Source organism: Bombus impatiens, unplaced genomic scaffold, assembly GCF_000188095.3.
Source record: "Bombus impatiens unplaced genomic scaffold, BIMP_2.2 scf_0197, whole genome shotgun sequence".
Classification (NCBI taxonomy): Eukaryota; Metazoa; Arthropoda; class Insecta; order Hymenoptera; family Apidae; genus Bombus; species Bombus impatiens.
Window position 1 is genome coordinate 2,826,118 of NT_176616.1, and position 16,653 is coordinate 2,842,770.

Consider the following 16,653-nt stretch of genomic DNA (forward strand, 5'->3'; position numbering starts at 1 on the left):
CATTTTTTCGTTTTGTAATAAACTTTTCTAATATTCCAACATACTGATGATTATATTTAAAAATTCTAATCCTTATATAAAACTAATATAAAATTACAACATATAGTACTTCAAAGACAATTATAAAAAATTTGTTATTATCTATATATTAAGATCTTCTATAATACAATTATATAAATTACAATTTTATATTTATGTTAATATTTAATCAAGATTACAATTACAGACATTAGGTATTATTTATATTTCAGATATTATTTATATACAATATTTCTATATTTTAAATTATTTTGATATTTGCAAATATATTATCGAATATAACATAAAAAGAACTGAGAAAATTGTGTCGTACTGTAAGTTTTTTTATTTAAAATTCTATTTTTCAAATAAATTTTTTAATCATAATTATACGATCGCATGACCTATTTTATAATAAAATAATATTCATATTAAATGGTTATCAAACAAATTTTCTTTATCAATATATACAATATAACATATATATGTATATAAATTATTTCTCTCTATCGTTTCAGTATATGAAAAGATACATATCCGCATTCAAATTTCTCATATTGGTCCATCGATGTGTAAGTACAGATACATATGTTCGTGAATATATATCATTGCGATACCACAAGCTAAGGTCACGTGGTTCACTCATCGTGTATTTCACGCTGATCATTTCAACCCGTGCGGTTGGTCTAATCGGTACTAGTTGAACGCACAGTATACAATTTGATTGATTCTATACTAATATTTCAAGATTAATCTCGGATGATCTGGTATCGAAAATATAGTTCAAAGTTATTGTTGTGCTTTTCTCATAAGAAACATGTATACTGTATCAAAAGGACCTAGCAAGATAGCCGCTAAGACACGAAGAGGTACAGATACCAGAAGAATTTTTAACTGTATTTATAAACAGTTATAATATCAACTTGAACATTATCATCTTTCAGGGATTAGTCAGAACCTTGAGAGGCTGGAAACTTTGCGTGATTTAACGAGAAAAGCAGATCCTGATGATGACCACGAGACCACCCGGTAAGTAATGCTTGAACCCATGTTAACCCTGGTTCGTTTCTTTCCTTTCTCTTTTTGTAACTTCAGCATTTCGACATTACGCAATTCATAATTGTCCGTTGATAGTAAGCACGTGCAATTCCTATGTTGTATTCCTAGAAACTCGTAAATTATAATTCATGAAGTATTACACAATCATATCATTATCATATGCTTTTAGAAAAAAGTTATGTGATGTACTATGAGCAGTTTTTTCGTACATTAATATGTATAATAAAAACAATTATTATTTCACAGCCATGTGCCAAAACCAGTCTTTCACATGAATGGAAAATCTAAATTCAGTTCACAGAGGCATCAAATGCAAGAAGTTATTACACCTCAGCATGAAGAACTTATTAAATTTGTCTATGAATGTAGGTTAAACATTTCTGTTACTTGATTTTGAAAGTTATAACAAAATTTTTATTTCACAGTGTATAAGGAAATATATTTATACTGTATTTGTATTGCATAATATCATAACACTACAATTATAATTTTTATTTATCAGCATGGAATCAAGTTAATACACGACAAAGAACTGAGTCTTCTGATGGTTCAGATTGTTCAGAACCTTCCAGTAAGTTTTTTAAATCTAATTGAAGCAGACTGTAAATTTTTTACTTTTATTTACCTTTCTAAGCATTAAATATATATCTTGTGATTTGTATATCTTTGTGTATATACAAGTTCATAAATAACTAATTGAAATTTGATTAAATATTTATAATAAACAAAAATATTTTGTAAATTTCAGGTCCTAGTTCTATAGTGTATTACAATGATGGTGAACCAAATGATACCCTCCAAGGTAAGCTATAATTTCTCTCTTTTAAAAAAAGACTATATATAATTGAGATAGATTAAAATAAATATACTATTTCAGATTTTAAACCATTTGATTTGGAATCATGGTGGGGTAAACGATTATTTAATAATATCACAAAGTCACTTTGAAAGACACAGAAATTTATAACAGTTATGGAAATACATCTTGAAGTAGTACAGAATGGCAAACAGTGCTAAAGATTAGCCTGTTTTGTAATTTAAAAGTAATTGAAGAATTAAGTGAATAACTGTGTAGAATTGAATCTAAAAATTAGAAATTAACATAATTTGTTGGATACCACAGTTGCAATTGACGAATTTAAACTGTTGTAGAATTCATACATAATTATTTGTTACAACGAATTTCTTGTATGAAATATCAACTTTTTATTATACATGCAACTTTAAAAATTAATTTGTTTGGAACTTTAAATACATATACATATGTAACTATAGAACAGCATTTTTTTGAATATTGTAAGGGATTATGATTGGTAACTTGCATGAGCTTAAATATGCATTATTATCAACACTATCCTTGAATTGTGATATAACAATACACATAAATTATACATTTCTGTTTGAAGCTGTTCCAAAATTTTGATTAATGTAAAATTGTACAGAAAATTTGTTCAAGTTCAGAAGATATTGCAAATTTATAAATTAACCGGTGAAAAATTAATGTAATACAAAGTACGATTGCTATTTCCGTTTGTAGATTTTTAAAGTAACGCAGGTAAAGATACAACTCATAAATACATACCAGATAGGGTTAGGCAAACATAGAAATCCCTGCGTGGTATGAATGCAGCGTGAAAATAATGAATTTTTAAGCATAGAATGATGTACATATTACATGCATTGTTTGTGTGAATGCATGACTACACTGCTGATATTGTTATGACAAATGTATCTAAATACATTTATATAAGCAAATTTTAGTATAACTTTGTAGACTGATAATGTTTAAGGTTGTTACATGATTATTAGACAAGATAAACCTTGTCACCAATGTATTTGCAACCTTTGCTTTCAAAGTTCTTATTTCATATTGATCTGACTTAATCTTATCTAATTATTACATTTTTACTTTAAGTATTAAAAAAAATGATTATCAAAAATTTTTATATGAATTGATACTTTTGAAAAGCAGAGTTTGCAAAAGTAGTCAAAATGTAGTGCAACATTCGGCCATTTAAGGCTGAATCAAGCAGTTATAAATAAATACATCTTTATATACACGATATTTTTCTTAATCTTTTTACATTAACTTTGATACATTAAATTTCATAGTATTAATTTGATTTATACATATTTTTAACAGCAAATAAATTTTAACATTAAATATAAAACTGTCAATTCATATGAATTTCTAAAGATTGATTATGTATAGGTTTCTAAATTATATATGTCTGTATTCAAATTTATAAAAACTAATTGAATTATTGTTTCATAATAAAATGAATAACAACATTATGTTTTGAGAAATAAGAAAAAAAATATAGCCTATTATAAGGGATCAAATTGTACTTGCCTCAAATTAGGTAGGTTAACTGTTTAAATAACCTTTTCAATTTACAAATATAAGATATTGAAAGCAAATATTTAAAAACTATAAGTTATATTTTTAACATAATATAATATATTTATTATAAATATTTATTTAAGTTTATTCCACTAATATATGAAGGTAATATTTTTATGCAAAAGGATGTATGAATTAAGAGAACAAGAATATGACTATTTTGATACAATAATGAATAAAAGTCTTATGGGAATGGCAAAAATACATAATAGTTTAATTGCATTAGAAGAATGTAATGCAATTTTACGTAAAGATTATGCAAATATGATTGGGAAGGTATGTAATTTGTCATGATTAAATAAAAATTTTAATTACGATATTATATGGCATTATAATAATAGGTTAAATTAATATCTGGTAGCAGAGCTGAAAATGAATTGATATATCCAGGAGTTGTGGGTCCTGGGATGTTAACAGCTGCAGTTTTAGGAAATACCTTTTCTGCACCTTCTGTTGATAATATATTAAGAGTTATTGAAGAAGTTGGATTTGATTACACTGAAGGTAATAAGATATAATTATATAATAAGATATTATTTTATATTATTAAATAATTAAATAAAATATATATATACAGGTATATTGTTAATTGTAGAAAATTATGCAGAATATTCTATAAACTTTAATTTGGCAAAATTATATGCTGAACTAAAAGGGTATGTTGTTAGACTAATAACAATAAATAGCAGTGATATGCTTTATTTTGGTAATAGTGTAAAAGAACATAATCTTTTACCTACACTTTTTATATGTAAAATAGCTGGAGCTATGTCAGAAGAAGGAAAATGTTTAGATGAGATCTATTCTTTTTGTAATTCTATTACAAATAGTGGAGAAATAGTACTTTTAAAAACAGGTTACACAATTTTCTTTAAATTAAATTGTCTAATAATATAATATAAAGAAAAGATTATATTTTACAGATAATTATTTTGAAAATATAATTCATAAAGGATATAAATTGGAAATGTTTCCAAATTTAGTTAAACAAGTACTCAAACCACTGATAGATATATTAAATATAACATCACAAAATCAAACTAAAACAGATATACATGAAACCAAAAAGTTTTGTATTGGTCATGAGGTTGCAATTATAATAAGTAACTTTGGTATAAAAGAACTAGACATTTGAAAATTTTGCTTATCTTTTAAACCCTGTTCGTTACCTTGAAACATTTTCTATTCCTTAGGTTGCGGCCAAATACAAGGAAACATATTTATCTTAGAACTTTTGCAACAAATAGAAATAAATGGATTAAAACTAAAAAGAATATATATGAAAGAATTTATGAAATATTCAAATAGTAATGGTTTTCACATTTGTCTATTAAATCTTTCATTCAATACAATATTAATTAAATATTTAGATTTTCCAACATTTGTATCTACTTGGCCAGTAGCATTAGGTTTAGAGGCAATAGAAACTAAAAAGGTATTGTAAAATTTATGGAATTAGCTTCTTCTCTATTTTTTAATTTATATTATATTTTAACTTGAAACTAAAATTAATTTCTAGCATGACAAAACAAAATTAATTACATTAAAAAAGGATCATAAGGTAATTACATTCTATTAGTGCATTGTGGAAGATGTAGTATAATAAAATCTCAATGAATGTGTAGAATATGGACTGGAATATTTTAAATTTACAAGGACCAACAATGAATCATAAAACTAGTCAAACATTTTTATTAATCATATCAATGGCATGTGAAGCAATAATAGCATGTGAAAGACAATTGAATATAATGGATCAAAAATATGGCAATGGAAATTATGGTACAAGTCTTGCATGTGGAGCTAAAGCTATACAAAATGCTATTCAGGTTGGATATTAAATATGTTTTAAAAAAACACACATAATGGAATTTTAATTAAAACATTTTACAGAAAAATGAATTATTGGGAACAAATTTATATATAACATTTTTACAAATTAGTCATATCATTCAAAAGACAGTGAGTGATATACGAGGAAGGCTATATTTTTTATTTTTTTTCTATATTGCTGAAGTAAGATATAATATATTATGTTTAACTTTTCAGTTGCATATATGGTTAACTCCTTAAATGTATAATACATTTTAGGCTTTTTCAAAATATGAAAATGATAAAGAGATAACAGTAGATGTATGGTTACATGTGTTAATTACTGCAAATAAAGCAATTGAACAATTTAAAGCATCCTCTGTAGGTGACCAAATTCTATTAACGACTTTAACAGCAGTACAGATAGATTTACAAAATGCATTAAGTAGAAATGTGGATCCTATTGATGCATTTGGAATAGCTGTGAAAGCCGCTGAAAATTTTACTACAAATGTTTTGTATACACAATCTTCTCATGTAAAAAATATAAAATATTATAGTTTACTTCACAAATTTTAGTTTGTACTAATATATTAAAATAAGAAAAATTTATTTAAAATCTATTTCAGGAACTCAAATATCCTGATCCTCAAGCACATTCAGTAGGTATATGGATGAGAGCTGCATATGAAGGCACTAAATTAAAATTAATTTATCGTAATACAAAATAATAAATTTGTAATACGTATCTCATAAGTATTATTAGTTATATTAATATTAAATATATTAATACATGAGAAAAGAAATTAATAAATATTTAATGATATTACATGTTACACCTTAGATGAAGCGATTCATTATGCTACATAAATATATTTCTGCTTTTACTTATATGTACGAGGTCATCAAAACTATGAGTGTATGCGTGAGCAGGCATCATACAAACGAATGATATAAATGTATGTTCAGATATGTATAAAAGACTATCATAATGTCACGTGTTCTTGGCTTCTCTTCATTTCTGTCTTATCACGTGAAAAAGCTGAAAAAAATTAATTTCGTTGTTTCAAAACGTGAACTAAAAATTAATAAATAACACACTCACACTGTGTTTTTATATTAGATACATTTTATATCTGACATTATGAACAGAGGTTATGTTTAAAATTATAATTCTAACTTTCTAAATTCTTAAATATGTATAACATTTAAATATTTTATTTAAATCTTGCGAATATATTGCGTTATTTATACGCACACACACATACATATAATACATAATGTGTGTGTTTAAGATGATAAGAGTGATAAGGATATAAAAATATATGAACAGTAAATTTGTAACACTCATATAAAAAAACAGTAATATTAACAATGAATGCTGTGATTGCTTTATGTATTTTCTGTGAATCACATGGACCTAAAGTGATATTTACAACTCAATCATATCGTAATTATGATAATCAAAGTACAGAGAAACTGAAATTCTATGGTCCAAAAGAAATATTAAGACGAAGTCAAAGTGTTATGGAAGATGGACAGCATGAATGTGAAGGATGTCAAAGTATTGGTAATGTGAAATATTTAAGTAATGAACATGAAACAAGGACATCATTTCTTTCTGCTCAGCAATCATTAACTCAAGATATTTGGTGCTTGCTAAAGCATGCATGCTTTAGGTATAATAATTATGAAATATTCCTTCGTATTTTTTAAATATGTATTTTATATATATAATAACATGAATTTATATATTACTCAATCCTCTAAAATTTGATAATCATATGTATGTTTTAATTTTTTAAGGAGTCTAAGCTGTGAAGTACATCCTGGTAAAGAAGGTGTTTGCTACTTTGGAGATGAATATAGGGGGCATGTTTTAAGTCATACATTTACATTAAAAGATGCCCAGGTGAATTATGCAACGAAAAAGCATGTTTGGTAGCTATTACAACAAATTATTCAAACCATGTCATTAATTATAATTTTAAATTTTTAGAAAGGAATTTAGAAAGTAATTCATCAATATTAAGGTATTCTCTTTTTCTTTTTACAGGCAAGAGGTTTTCGTAAATGGTGCAGTTTTATTGTTTTCATGAGGGACAAACAATTTCTGTTAAATATGTGGCCCTTTTTAGTTGATAATTTAAAAGAAGTAATTCGAGAATTACAAGATTTTGCTGAAAAGAAGTACAATGCAGAAGAAGCAGAATGTCCACAAAGAGTTGTTCGTTTATCAACAGCCAACAATGGACCAGGATTATATAATAATTCAAACAGACAGCCTAGAACTTTTAGTGATATAACCAATGAGAAACATGTTTTTATAAGGTCTGTTTTATAGTTATGGGATAAGTATTCAATACTTACAAAATAGAATATTAATAAATTACAATTAAACCAGAATCCACATGTGGCTGGTATGGATTCTTAGTGCAGGAGCAAGACATTTCATAGAAATTTTTCCCATGAGCTTATTAGATGATGAATTAAATTACAATTTGGAGGATCAAATTGGTTAGCATCACAAAAAATACCACATTTATAAAGAATGTATACTTGAATTTATTTCATCAAATAGCATTTCTCATTGTTTAGAAACTGAAGATGGATTTACTTTAGTAAATGCCAAATTACCTGTAAATTTAACTTTAAACTCAAATGAACCAGAAACAACACTTGAATTCTCAGAGGTCTCAGGGAAATCTACTACAGTGATACTTAAAGATTTGAGAGCTGTACTGGGGAAGGATCAATTTAGACAACTTTTATATTCTAGTTTAACGGGCGTTCAAATTTTGGTAAGAGGTCCAAACATTGAAAGATTGGAATCTTTATATGGACTTAGTTCTCTTATTCCACGTGCATGTAGAAGAGTTAAGACTCAAGCGACAGAATATATGGATCCTAACAAGTGTAACTTTATTGGTATGTACATTATTATTACAAAGATATTAAGATATAGATATTTTATTAAATATTTTATAAATAATCACATTAATTTCAGGTGTTGACACGTCAGTAGCTGTTCCTTTACCTTGTGCAAATGTATGTAGATTAGATATTGTTACTGATGAACACAAAGTTGAAAATTCAAGTTCACATATTGTTAGATGGACAGGAACATTGCCACTAAAGTTACCAACGTTATTAACAAAAATTGAAAAATCACTTGAAAATGAGAAACTTGGAAATTCGACCTTAAAGGCACATTTTGCTGCACTACAAGAGGAATGGGCAAAGTACAATTATATTGTGTATTTTATATTAATATTGAACAATATTTCTTGTGTTAACTGTGAATTCTTATTATAATTGTAGCATTGCCAAAGTAGTTCATGCCATGCGAGGACGTGGTCATAGTGGTGATCTCTCTGGACTTATGCTTAGTTTAGGTGCTGGACCTCATGATAAAAAATTATTAGATACTTGGTCAATGGGATTGCCACCAAATCCGGCATAATCATTTAATTAATTTATCATGTTTTATACAATGTAGAATATTGGGTAATATTTAATTTAATATATAAAGTGTATTCTCTCTTATTTGTTCATACAATATTTATGTATTCAAGGTTGTGCATAATTTTTTATTTATAATATAGTCAACACATAACGAATATTGATATCAGTATAAAATAAATTATCTTACATACGTCACTTAATAATTAAGATTTGATATCCAGTTTTATAAAATCATATAATATCTACATGAAATTTTTTGATAAAATTGATATCAAAATAAATTTTAATGGAGATTTCGCTCACTTTTGATAAGTAATTGCTTATCTTCATAAATAATCGACCCATGTCTTATATGTATATGTAACTGTAACGTACCTTTCATTAAATATAATTTATTTAGTAGGTTGTATTTATAGCGATTTTAATTTCTTCACATTTCAATTTAAATGTTCAAAAAATATCTCGAAAACGAATATAGCTTCAACATTTTGTGAAATGTTATTTGTTGTATGCCATAAAAATATTAAAAATCGATAACTTTCAAAGAAAAAATTAAATTGCTTAATTGCATTAATATTCCTTTTTTATATTCAGTGTCTTAATTTTTATGATTATTTAATTTTAGTGAATATAGTAATATATTCAATTTACTAAAACTACAGTGTATTGTTATAAATATCTAATAAAAGCATTTTCTGAAATGGAAATTCAACCGCAACCGACGTATCGTCGCAAGTCATGTATATTCGAAGACTTTAAAAAGTTTAATATTTCTGAACAACGTTTTGAACAACAGTATTGTAGTATTTATAAAGCAAGATTAAAAGCATTAAAAGATTACCTTTTGCAAAAAGCGAAAATTAAATGGGGTAGATATTTTTATATAAATTACATTTATCATTTTAGGTTATATTTTTTTATATCTAATATTTTGCTGTAGGACACAATAAAATAGTTACTCTTGAACAACTTAGTGAAAGAAACGAAAATGATACTTGTATTATAATAGGCACTTTATACAAACATCAAGAGTTGAAACCATCGTTATTACGCGAACTTAGTACCGAACTTCAATTACAAACCCAACCAGCTAGAGCAAATTATGCATCATTTAAAGATATATTGTACTTGGAAGATGAAACATTACGTATTAAATTGGTTGATAATCATATAAATATTCAAGATGTAGTTACTGGTATTGTTTGTGCTGTATTGGGACATGAACTAAAGGATGGTGAACTTTCAGTAAATATCTTCTTTTATACAATTTACAAAAATAATTAAAATTACAAAGAAATACATAATGTAATTAAAGTAAAAATTTTAATTTAGATTTAGTTTGATATTTTGCCTTTTTGATTTGATTGAGTTTTGCTCTTTTTTTCTTTTATAAAATGTATTGATTCCAGGTAATAGATTGGTGTTTGCCAGGATGTTGTCCAAAATTATCAATATTTGATCGGCCACTAGAAACGCAAGGAAAGATTTTAATAATTTCAGGTCTAGATCTAGCAAATAATTTACAATCATTAAGTACAGATTTATTATTTGAATGGATCACTGGAATGATTGGTTGTGAAGAAGTTCATAAAGATGTGGCATCTATTGTGTGTATTATTATAGCAGGTATTTAATGTGTATTAATAATAATAGTATTTGCAATAAATAACAATAATATTAACATAGGAAATAGTGTAAGAGGATCTGTGGAGACCCACAATTATAAAAATTATTTTGAGACAAATGCACATGATGCAGCGATATTTAAAGAGACTGCAAACATAACGCATAAATTGGATAACTTTCTTCATCCTATCATACAATGTTGTCCCATAATATTAATGCCTGGAGAATTTGATCCAACATGTCATACATTACCTCAACAACCACTTCATCCATGCATTTTGCCACAATGTTTCAGGTAATGTAAAATATATGTGTATATGACAGAATATCATAATATTGTTAATATTCATATTATATAGGTTTAAAAGTTTTTATGGAGTTACTAATCCATGGATTGGTAGTATAAACTCTCGCATTGTAGCTGGATCCAGTGGTCAACCAATTATAGATATCATGAAAGTTGCTGGACTTGTTGATATTTCACCTTTAATGTGGTTAGAACGTACGTTACTTTGGCGACATTATGCTCCAACTGCACCAGATACTATACCAGCTTATCCATCTAGCAAAATTGATCCATTTATTATAACAGAATGTCCTGATATATATTTTGTTGGTAATATGGAGAAGTACGATACCAAATTATTCACAGGTAAATATATTCTTTATTCATTCTTATTTCTATATTTATAATGAAGAAATAGTCTTGGTAAAATAAAATATGTATTCACAGCAGATGAAGGACAAACAATACGATTGATTTGTATTCCAACATTTTCTAAGACACAAACAGGTGTGTTAGTTAATTTACAGGATTTAGAAACCTGGCCTATTTCCTTTGCTGTGAATTAATTTCTTAAAATTTTTAATTGTTTTAAAACAATGACATTGGACAATGCAATATAGTAACATTAGATAATGCAATATATAATAATATATTCATATAAGAAAATAATCAGTTTTCTTAAATAATCTCTCCATAATTTGTACATGGCAAACATATTATTTAATCTTCTAATGAAACGATTTTATTTGTATACCTTTTTCATGTTTTTATGTAATCTTTACTTATAGAGATGAAAAGGAAAAGAACATGAAAATAAGTACATAAGTAAAATATATCTTTATTTGCCTTTTACTTATACATAAATATATGAAAAAACAAACTATAATATATATTCACATAACAAATTATAACATATATTCTATAAATAATTCATATTTGGTAACATTTATAGTATTCTTAAATGCTCGTACGTATATATTATAAGTATTCTTAATTATTATATTAACAGTATTTAATTCAATATATGGAACAATATACCATGCAATTCATAATTTCAAAACAATTTAAATAAAATATTTTGCTATAATCATATTAATATTTCTTAATACTACACAACATATATATAGTAACTACTACAATATAATACTGCTTCATTTTATGAAAATAATAGTATTCTTTGGCACTGTATTTTCAATAATACTGCTAAAAGATATAAATAAAACTAAATTAAATGAGATTAGAATTATATATGAATTTATTAATTCTTTGATCTATTATTTAATCAGATATATGAGGATAAATCTTGAATGGAAAGATTTACATAAAGTAAAATTTAACAGCTTTTTGATACTGCTGTTAATGTAAAATATTTGTTATTATTTCTGAGGCCTGCAGTGTTTTTAGAATTGTTTCTTTACGTGTATGAATAATTATTCCAATAAATATTGATATTTCCCTAACTACGGGATTTTGAAGGAATAGGAATATTCATATTTAGACAAATATTTATGTTCTTAGATGATTCTTGAGATTGAGAAACTTCTGACTGTGAATCTATAGTTTTTTCTTCACTTCTCATTGCACATATCACATCTGTGAGAGCAACTATATAATTTTTTGCCAAAGTTAAGGTTTCAATTTTGGATAATCGTCTTTCCTTTGATACATGTGGAATTACCTCACGTAAAGACTACAAAATACAACCATTTATGTTTTTCTACAAATAGATAATTTTTGTTACAAATTACTACAGTTATATCTACCTGAAAAGCATCATTTAAACTATGCATTCTCATTCTTTCTCTCTCATTACTTTCCAATCTTCTAAGAGTTCTTTGTCTAGGTGTTGTCCCTTTAGATGAATTTGATAACTTTAGTCCGGATTTTTTAGTTCGCTTACTGTTCTTGTGTACTGTTTTATTAGTCCGTGTTTGTTGTTTAGGCCATTTTCCCTCCCAGTTATTCCTATTCATCACTTTGGATGTCATTCAGAGATTCCCTTCTTAAAAGTGTCATGTATTATTTATAGGATAAAGTCACACTTTGATTAATTATTTTTTATTATTCCTTGTTAATGTTAAATAATTTAAATATTTAATTATTTCGCAAACAATACTTCAAGGTCAATGTATAGATAAATAAATATCCTTACTTTTATAGAAAAGAATAATATTTTTAGTATACAAATTAAATAAAAAATTGTAATATCTAAAAGTAAGATTGAAATGTTATTTATATACTTACAAGTAAGATACTTTGTTTCACTATTAACAGATCAATGGAGAAATAAAGTATAAGGATAATGAATATATCTAAATTTGTTAATATTCTTGAAACGCGAGTGTCTCGTTACGCTTTTCTTCGATATATTTGGAAGCAAAACAAGATTACAGTTATCTTATATTATGTGGTACATTTTCAAATATTTGAATCAACTGTACACTGCCGCGTGTACTTGTTGAGCCACGTTGGAATGACGACTAACGTAGCGATGCCGGGGTGCGGCCGAAACAGCCTTCCACCCCCGGGAACTATGCGATCTACCCTATGACCTTTTCTTAATAACTTTTTCGTAAAACATTGTTTGTTTCTCATAAATTTTCATTTGTATATATAAAATTAATTTACGATATAATATTTATTTGAAAATATTTCTGTTTAAGTTGCTTGTAATAGCGCAGCGCTAACAAAAGTAAAAATTAAATAATATTCTGCGAAATTGTAATTTTTTATTTACGATGTAACACATAGATTATAAACTATAATTTTATGAAAATATGTGTAATCGGCTGTAGTAATATTAAATATAAATCTTTTAATAATTTGTAAATTCTAGGATTGAAAAATTTGGGCAATGTGTAAAAATTATATTTGCGATATACACTACTCACATTCATAAAAGGTACTATATAGATGTGCGGCTACAGGTGGGCGTATGACGTAATTCGCCCACGCGGACATTTCTATAATCACACCACTACTCATGAAGGTAGCGTGAAATACAGTTAAACGTATCATATATGTTTGTTGCATATAATATATTAAATGCAAATTTTGTTGCATGTAAAATAAAATATATTAAAAACTAAACAATAAATAATCATTACCTTTGTTACTGAATTTATAACAAAGTAATATTGGGTCAAAAAGTATTTGTAAATTATTAAAATGTTAACAATATTACTAACCATTTTTTGAATAATACTTAAAAGATAAAACTTCTAATGGTATTAAGTTAAATATAAATTAATCTTTATTGTTTATGTTTTATCTTTACATTTACCACAACAAGTGTTAGTTTGTTTTTCTAATTCAGATTCTTTGTAATTAGGAGTCCATGGCCCAAGACTAGCTGAAGCATAAAAATCCATAGGATATGGCTTATCATTATTAAAATTTATCATTTTTAAAGCAGCAGCTCCTTCATATGGTGTGAGAAAAGGTTTTTCAAACGCTGTTCCCCAATCTATACTTAATCGTGGACATGCAATCTGTAATATAGGAATCATACAATATAAATTCATCATAATTATGAAAATATAATTAAGAGAACAAATTTTATATTTATAAACAACCTGTATAAAAGCATCAACGCCTTTAAATAATTTAATTTTATCTGGAAATATTTCTGAGAGCAATATAATAACATTTTTCTTTCCCAATAAATTAATTCTAGTTTCCAAATTTTTCAAAACATTAAGATTTCCTTGTCTTCCTAAAGTACCAAGTATTAATCCAAATTTTCCAATCTCTTTTGCATGTTCAATTGCTGCTAATCTAGTTTTTAGCATTTGTTCGTGATCATAAAATTCTTCTGTCAATTTCTTCTCATAGGGATCATATCGAAATGCCCTTAATTTTGGATTAGCAATCATTGCTGCTTCTAAGTGAAACCTACCATCTCCTACATAGATAACTACATCAGCACACCGAATCTGTGGTGCCGTACAACCTAAAATCTTTAAGCAATAATATGATTTATTTATGATGTAAAGATTACAATACACGCAAAAGGATATATATGTAATTTGAGTCTAGCCTAATAAGATATACAAATATCAATACCTCGCCAGGACTTAATGGTTTACTTTGTGGAGTAGATACTTCATAACCATTTTTTCTCATCTCCATTGCAATTGCTTGTAATGTGCCAGCAAATTGTATAGTACTTACAAGTCCAATTTTTGTTGTAATTGATAATGTAGCTTGTAAGCATTCAATACAATGTGAAGTATCAATTTTTATGTTAACAAATATATAAAGTACTTTAATACCAACAGTTTGATCAATTGGTATTAAGCAAGAATGGCCATAATGAATTAAAAAATCTGCACCTAATGCTTTTGCAGTATAATCATCTATACAACATGCTCCTGTATCAATTATATTAGTTTTTATTTGGAATTATATATACTTATACAATATATATTTAAATTATGTATTTTAGCAATTAAAAAGTACATAGAAAACCTACAATTAAATAATCTTTTTATTAATACACAACAATAAAATTCCTTACCATAAGTAACATCTCCCATTATAATAGTTTCTGCATCTGTAAAGTCTTCAATAATATCAGCTAGAGTTGTAGCATACATTAGAAGTCCTTCAGGCATTTGTAATGCAACTCTTTTAGCTTTGACTTCCCTAATTCTCCATACTGATTTGTGTATTTCAAAATTGTAATTACAGGGTAACGCAGCAATTGCTGCATTTAACAATGAATTGTTTAAAATTTCTTCAGGTATTTTATTTATTTTAACTGGAGCTTTAAATACCTTACGAACAGGTTTTGCTTTAATTATCACAACAGAATCAGATTTTTCGCTCATGATAGCAATTTTTTTCAATAATTTTATTAACCCTAAAATTTATATCTACGTTTCTGTTAAAAAATGTTTAATATAAGGGTATATTATACGAATATGATTCATTTATTTTGTATATAATATATAGAATTCATAATGTACAAGCTTATTCTTTATTCATTTCGATAGAAATTTACGCTACCTATTATTAAAATTTTCTTCTATCCAAAAACTAAAAACGAAAGGTTATAAATTATCCTAACCTTTTAAATTGAACGAACCCGCAATGAACTTCGAAGTGACAGTTGACAACGACGCCCTCTTCTTTAAATGTATATTTTATGAATAAAAATATTTTGTCTTGTTCAATTTGCAGCAAAAGAAAATAGAAGTTTTATAAAAATAATTTAATAATAGTAATAATAATAATAATAATAGTTACTATTATTCTGAATATTAAATGATATTCTATTTTGTTTTCATAACTACTTACTTCAAAACAAATTATTAATGAATATGTTATTCATATAACTATTATAAAACTATTATTTTTATATATTACTGAATCTTCAAAATTTTGATATAAATTTTTTATTTTCTTTAATAAAATTATAGTAAATTTTTTATTGTACTAGACAAAAATGTTTTTAAGGTCCCACCGAGATTTGAACTCGGATCGCTGGATTCAAAGTCCAGAGTGCTAACCATTACACCATGGGACCAGTTATACTAAACGCTTTTATTTTTTAAGATTTTACCGTCTAATTAATTATCTTAATACCTATAAATATATTAAATTATATGATTTTGTTAAGCTGTTTGTTGTACTAACAATTAAAAGATTGTAAATTATATTTCATTATACGTATTACATTATATTAAGAGAAATATAATGGGTCACTGTACATATTATACTTATTTATTGTTGCCTGTTGTACTTCTATGCATATGTATAGTTCAATTTAAAAATTCTTGTAATTGTATACAGTAATCATAATACAATACATAATCTTCCAAATTAGCAGTTTATAAATTTTTAATAAAAACTTATAATTACAAAACTCTTTCTAGTTATATTTAACTTAATTAAACATTTTTGATAAGATACGTATTATAAAATATATACATAAGTTTGTTTACATAAAAGTCTTGTACGTCAAGAATGAAAAGAATAC

General features: G+C 26.1%; 5 protein-coding genes and 1 non-coding gene across 11 annotated transcripts; 3 read left to right on the forward strand and 3 right to left on the reverse strand.

Moving 5' to 3' along the window:
- Positions 1 to 575: 575 nt before the first annotated feature.
- On the forward strand, positions 576 to 3,135 carry LOC105680465 (MAPK regulated corepressor interacting protein 2). Its single transcript, XM_012382860.3, has 6 exons — positions 576 to 887; positions 963 to 1,047; positions 1,324 to 1,442; positions 1,580 to 1,648; positions 1,826 to 1,879; positions 1,955 to 3,135. The coding sequence occupies exons 1-6, from the start codon at positions 836 to 838 to the stop codon at positions 2,023 to 2,025; spliced, it is 450 nt and encodes a 149-aa protein (XP_012238283.1). The 5' UTR covers positions 576 to 835; the 3' UTR covers positions 2,026 to 3,135.
- A 289-nt stretch (positions 3,136 to 3,424) lies between these two features.
- On the forward strand, positions 3,425 to 8,958 carry LOC100749080 (triokinase/FMN cyclase). The gene is made up of 18 exons (XM_012382928.3): positions 3,425 to 3,440; positions 3,565 to 3,757; positions 3,823 to 3,985; positions 4,059 to 4,337; positions 4,405 to 4,593; positions 4,675 to 4,916; positions 5,001 to 5,042; positions 5,107 to 5,310; positions 5,375 to 5,497; positions 5,573 to 5,830; positions 5,923 to 5,984; positions 6,823 to 6,972; positions 7,100 to 7,205; positions 7,350 to 7,624; positions 7,698 to 7,810; positions 7,892 to 8,221; positions 8,301 to 8,535; positions 8,615 to 8,958. Exons 2-18 carry the CDS (start codon positions 3,581 to 3,583, stop codon positions 8,754 to 8,756), a joined length of 3,090 nt encoding a protein of 1,029 aa, XP_012238351.2. The 5' UTR covers positions 3,425 to 3,440; positions 3,565 to 3,580; the 3' UTR covers positions 8,757 to 8,958.
- Positions 8,959 to 9,059: 101 nt separating this feature from the next.
- Positions 9,060 to 14,137, forward strand: LOC100749399 (DNA polymerase delta subunit 2). Of its 4 annotated transcripts, XR_004461281.1 has the most exons (7): positions 9,060 to 9,627; positions 9,699 to 10,003; positions 10,168 to 10,384; positions 10,445 to 10,679; positions 10,744 to 11,036; positions 13,507 to 13,659; positions 14,002 to 14,137. XR_004461281.1 is itself a non-coding variant. In XM_024366051.2 (6 exons), the coding sequence occupies exons 1-6, from the start codon at positions 9,459 to 9,461 to the stop codon at positions 13,530 to 13,532; spliced, it is 1,245 nt and encodes a 414-aa protein (XP_024221819.1). In that variant the 5' UTR covers positions 9,060 to 9,458; the 3' UTR covers positions 13,533 to 13,745. The 4 variants fall into 4 exon arrangements, 3 of the variants coding, with proteins under 3 accessions (XP_024221819.1, XP_003487727.1, XP_024221818.1); XM_024366051.2 differs by lacking the exon at positions 14,002 to 14,137 and having other exon boundaries at positions 13,507 to 13,745; XM_003487679.4 differs by lacking the exons at positions 13,507 to 13,659; positions 14,002 to 14,137 and adding an exon at positions 11,118 to 11,421.
- On the reverse strand, positions 11,844 to 13,258 carry LOC105680469 (protein dimmed). 2 transcript variants are annotated; one of them, XM_012382951.3, is made up of 3 exons: positions 12,915 to 13,258; positions 12,434 to 12,672; positions 11,844 to 12,360 (listed from the first exon to the last, which is right to left on the reverse strand). In XM_012382951.3, the coding sequence occupies exons 2-3, from the start codon at positions 12,656 to 12,658 to the stop codon at positions 12,127 to 12,129; spliced, it is 459 nt and encodes a 152-aa protein (XP_012238374.1). In that variant the 5' UTR covers positions 12,659 to 12,672; positions 12,915 to 13,258; the 3' UTR covers positions 11,844 to 12,126. The 2 variants fall into 2 exon arrangements, with proteins under 2 accessions (XP_012238374.1, XP_012238375.1); XM_012382952.3 differs by lacking the exon at positions 12,915 to 13,258 and having other exon boundaries at positions 12,434 to 12,729.
- Positions 13,899 to 15,790, reverse strand: LOC100742824 (2-(3-amino-3-carboxypropyl)histidine synthase subunit 1). Of its 2 annotated transcripts, XM_033319600.1 has the most exons (5): positions 15,742 to 15,759; positions 15,190 to 15,534; positions 14,736 to 15,043; positions 14,246 to 14,629; positions 13,899 to 14,161 (listed from the first exon to the last, which is right to left on the reverse strand). In XM_033319600.1, exons 2-5 carry the CDS (start codon positions 15,500 to 15,502, stop codon positions 13,931 to 13,933), a joined length of 1,236 nt encoding a protein of 411 aa, XP_033175491.1. In that variant the 5' UTR covers positions 15,503 to 15,534; positions 15,742 to 15,759; the 3' UTR covers positions 13,899 to 13,930. The 2 variants fall into 2 exon arrangements, with proteins under 2 accessions (XP_033175491.1, XP_024221820.1); XM_024366052.2 differs by having other exon boundaries at positions 15,190 to 15,790.
- Positions 15,791 to 16,128: 338 nt separating this feature from the next.
- On the reverse strand, positions 16,129 to 16,200 carry TRNAQ-UUG. Its single transcript has one exon. It is a non-coding gene; the product is annotated as a tRNA-Gln (tRNA).
- Positions 16,201 to 16,653: the final 453 nt, after the last annotated feature.

Excerpts from the sequence above, each read along its gene's own strand:
- LOC105680469 (XM_012382951.3), bottom strand. The coding sequence starts at position 12,658 with ATGACATCCAAAGTGATGAATAGGAATAACTGGGAGGGAAAATGGCCT. Across the intron at positions 12,361-12,433 it reads GTTTAAATGATGCTTTTCAG|TCTTTACGTGAGGTAATTCC; the intron begins GTAGATATAACT and ends TGTATTTTGTAG.
- LOC100742824 (XM_024366052.2), bottom strand. The coding sequence starts at position 15,502 with ATGAGCGAAAAATCTGATTCTGTTGTGATAATTAAAGCAAAACCTGTT. Across the intron at positions 15,044-15,189 it reads AATGGGAGATGTTACTTATG|GAGCATGTTGTATAGATGAT; the intron begins GTAAGGAATTTT and ends TAATTGATACAG. Across the intron at positions 14,162-14,245 it reads GCGTTGATGCTTTTATACAG|ATTGCATGTCCACGATTAAG; the intron begins GTTGTTTATAAA and ends CCTATATTACAG.
- LOC100749399 (XM_003487679.4), top strand. The coding sequence starts at position 9,459 with ATGGAAATTCAACCGCAACCGACGTATCGTCGCAAGTCATGTATATTC. Across the intron at positions 10,004-10,167 it reads TAAAGGATGGTGAACTTTCA|GTAATAGATTGGTGTTTGCC; the intron begins GTAAATATCTTC and ends TATTGATTCCAG. Across the intron at positions 11,037-11,117 it reads CGATACCAAATTATTCACAG|CAGATGAAGGACAAACAATA; the intron begins GTAAATATATTC and ends ATGTATTCACAG.
- LOC105680465 (XM_012382860.3), top strand. The coding sequence starts at position 836 with ATGTATACTGTATCAAAAGGACCTAGCAAGATAGCCGCTAAGACACGA. Across the intron at positions 888-962 it reads AGCCGCTAAGACACGAAGAG|GGATTAGTCAGAACCTTGAG; the intron begins GTACAGATACCA and ends ATCATCTTTCAG. Across the intron at positions 1,649-1,825 it reads AGATTGTTCAGAACCTTCCA|GTCCTAGTTCTATAGTGTAT; the intron begins GTAAGTTTTTTA and ends TGTAAATTTCAG.
- LOC100749080 (XM_012382928.3), top strand. The coding sequence starts at position 3,581 with ATGAAGGTAATATTTTTATGCAAAAGGATGTATGAATTAAGAGAACAA. Across the intron at positions 7,811-7,891 it reads CAATTTGGAGGATCAAATTG|AAACTGAAGATGGATTTACT; the intron begins GTTAGCATCACA and ends CTCATTGTTTAG. Across the intron at positions 8,536-8,614 it reads CTACAAGAGGAATGGGCAAA|CATTGCCAAAGTAGTTCATG; the intron begins GTACAATTATAT and ends TTATAATTGTAG.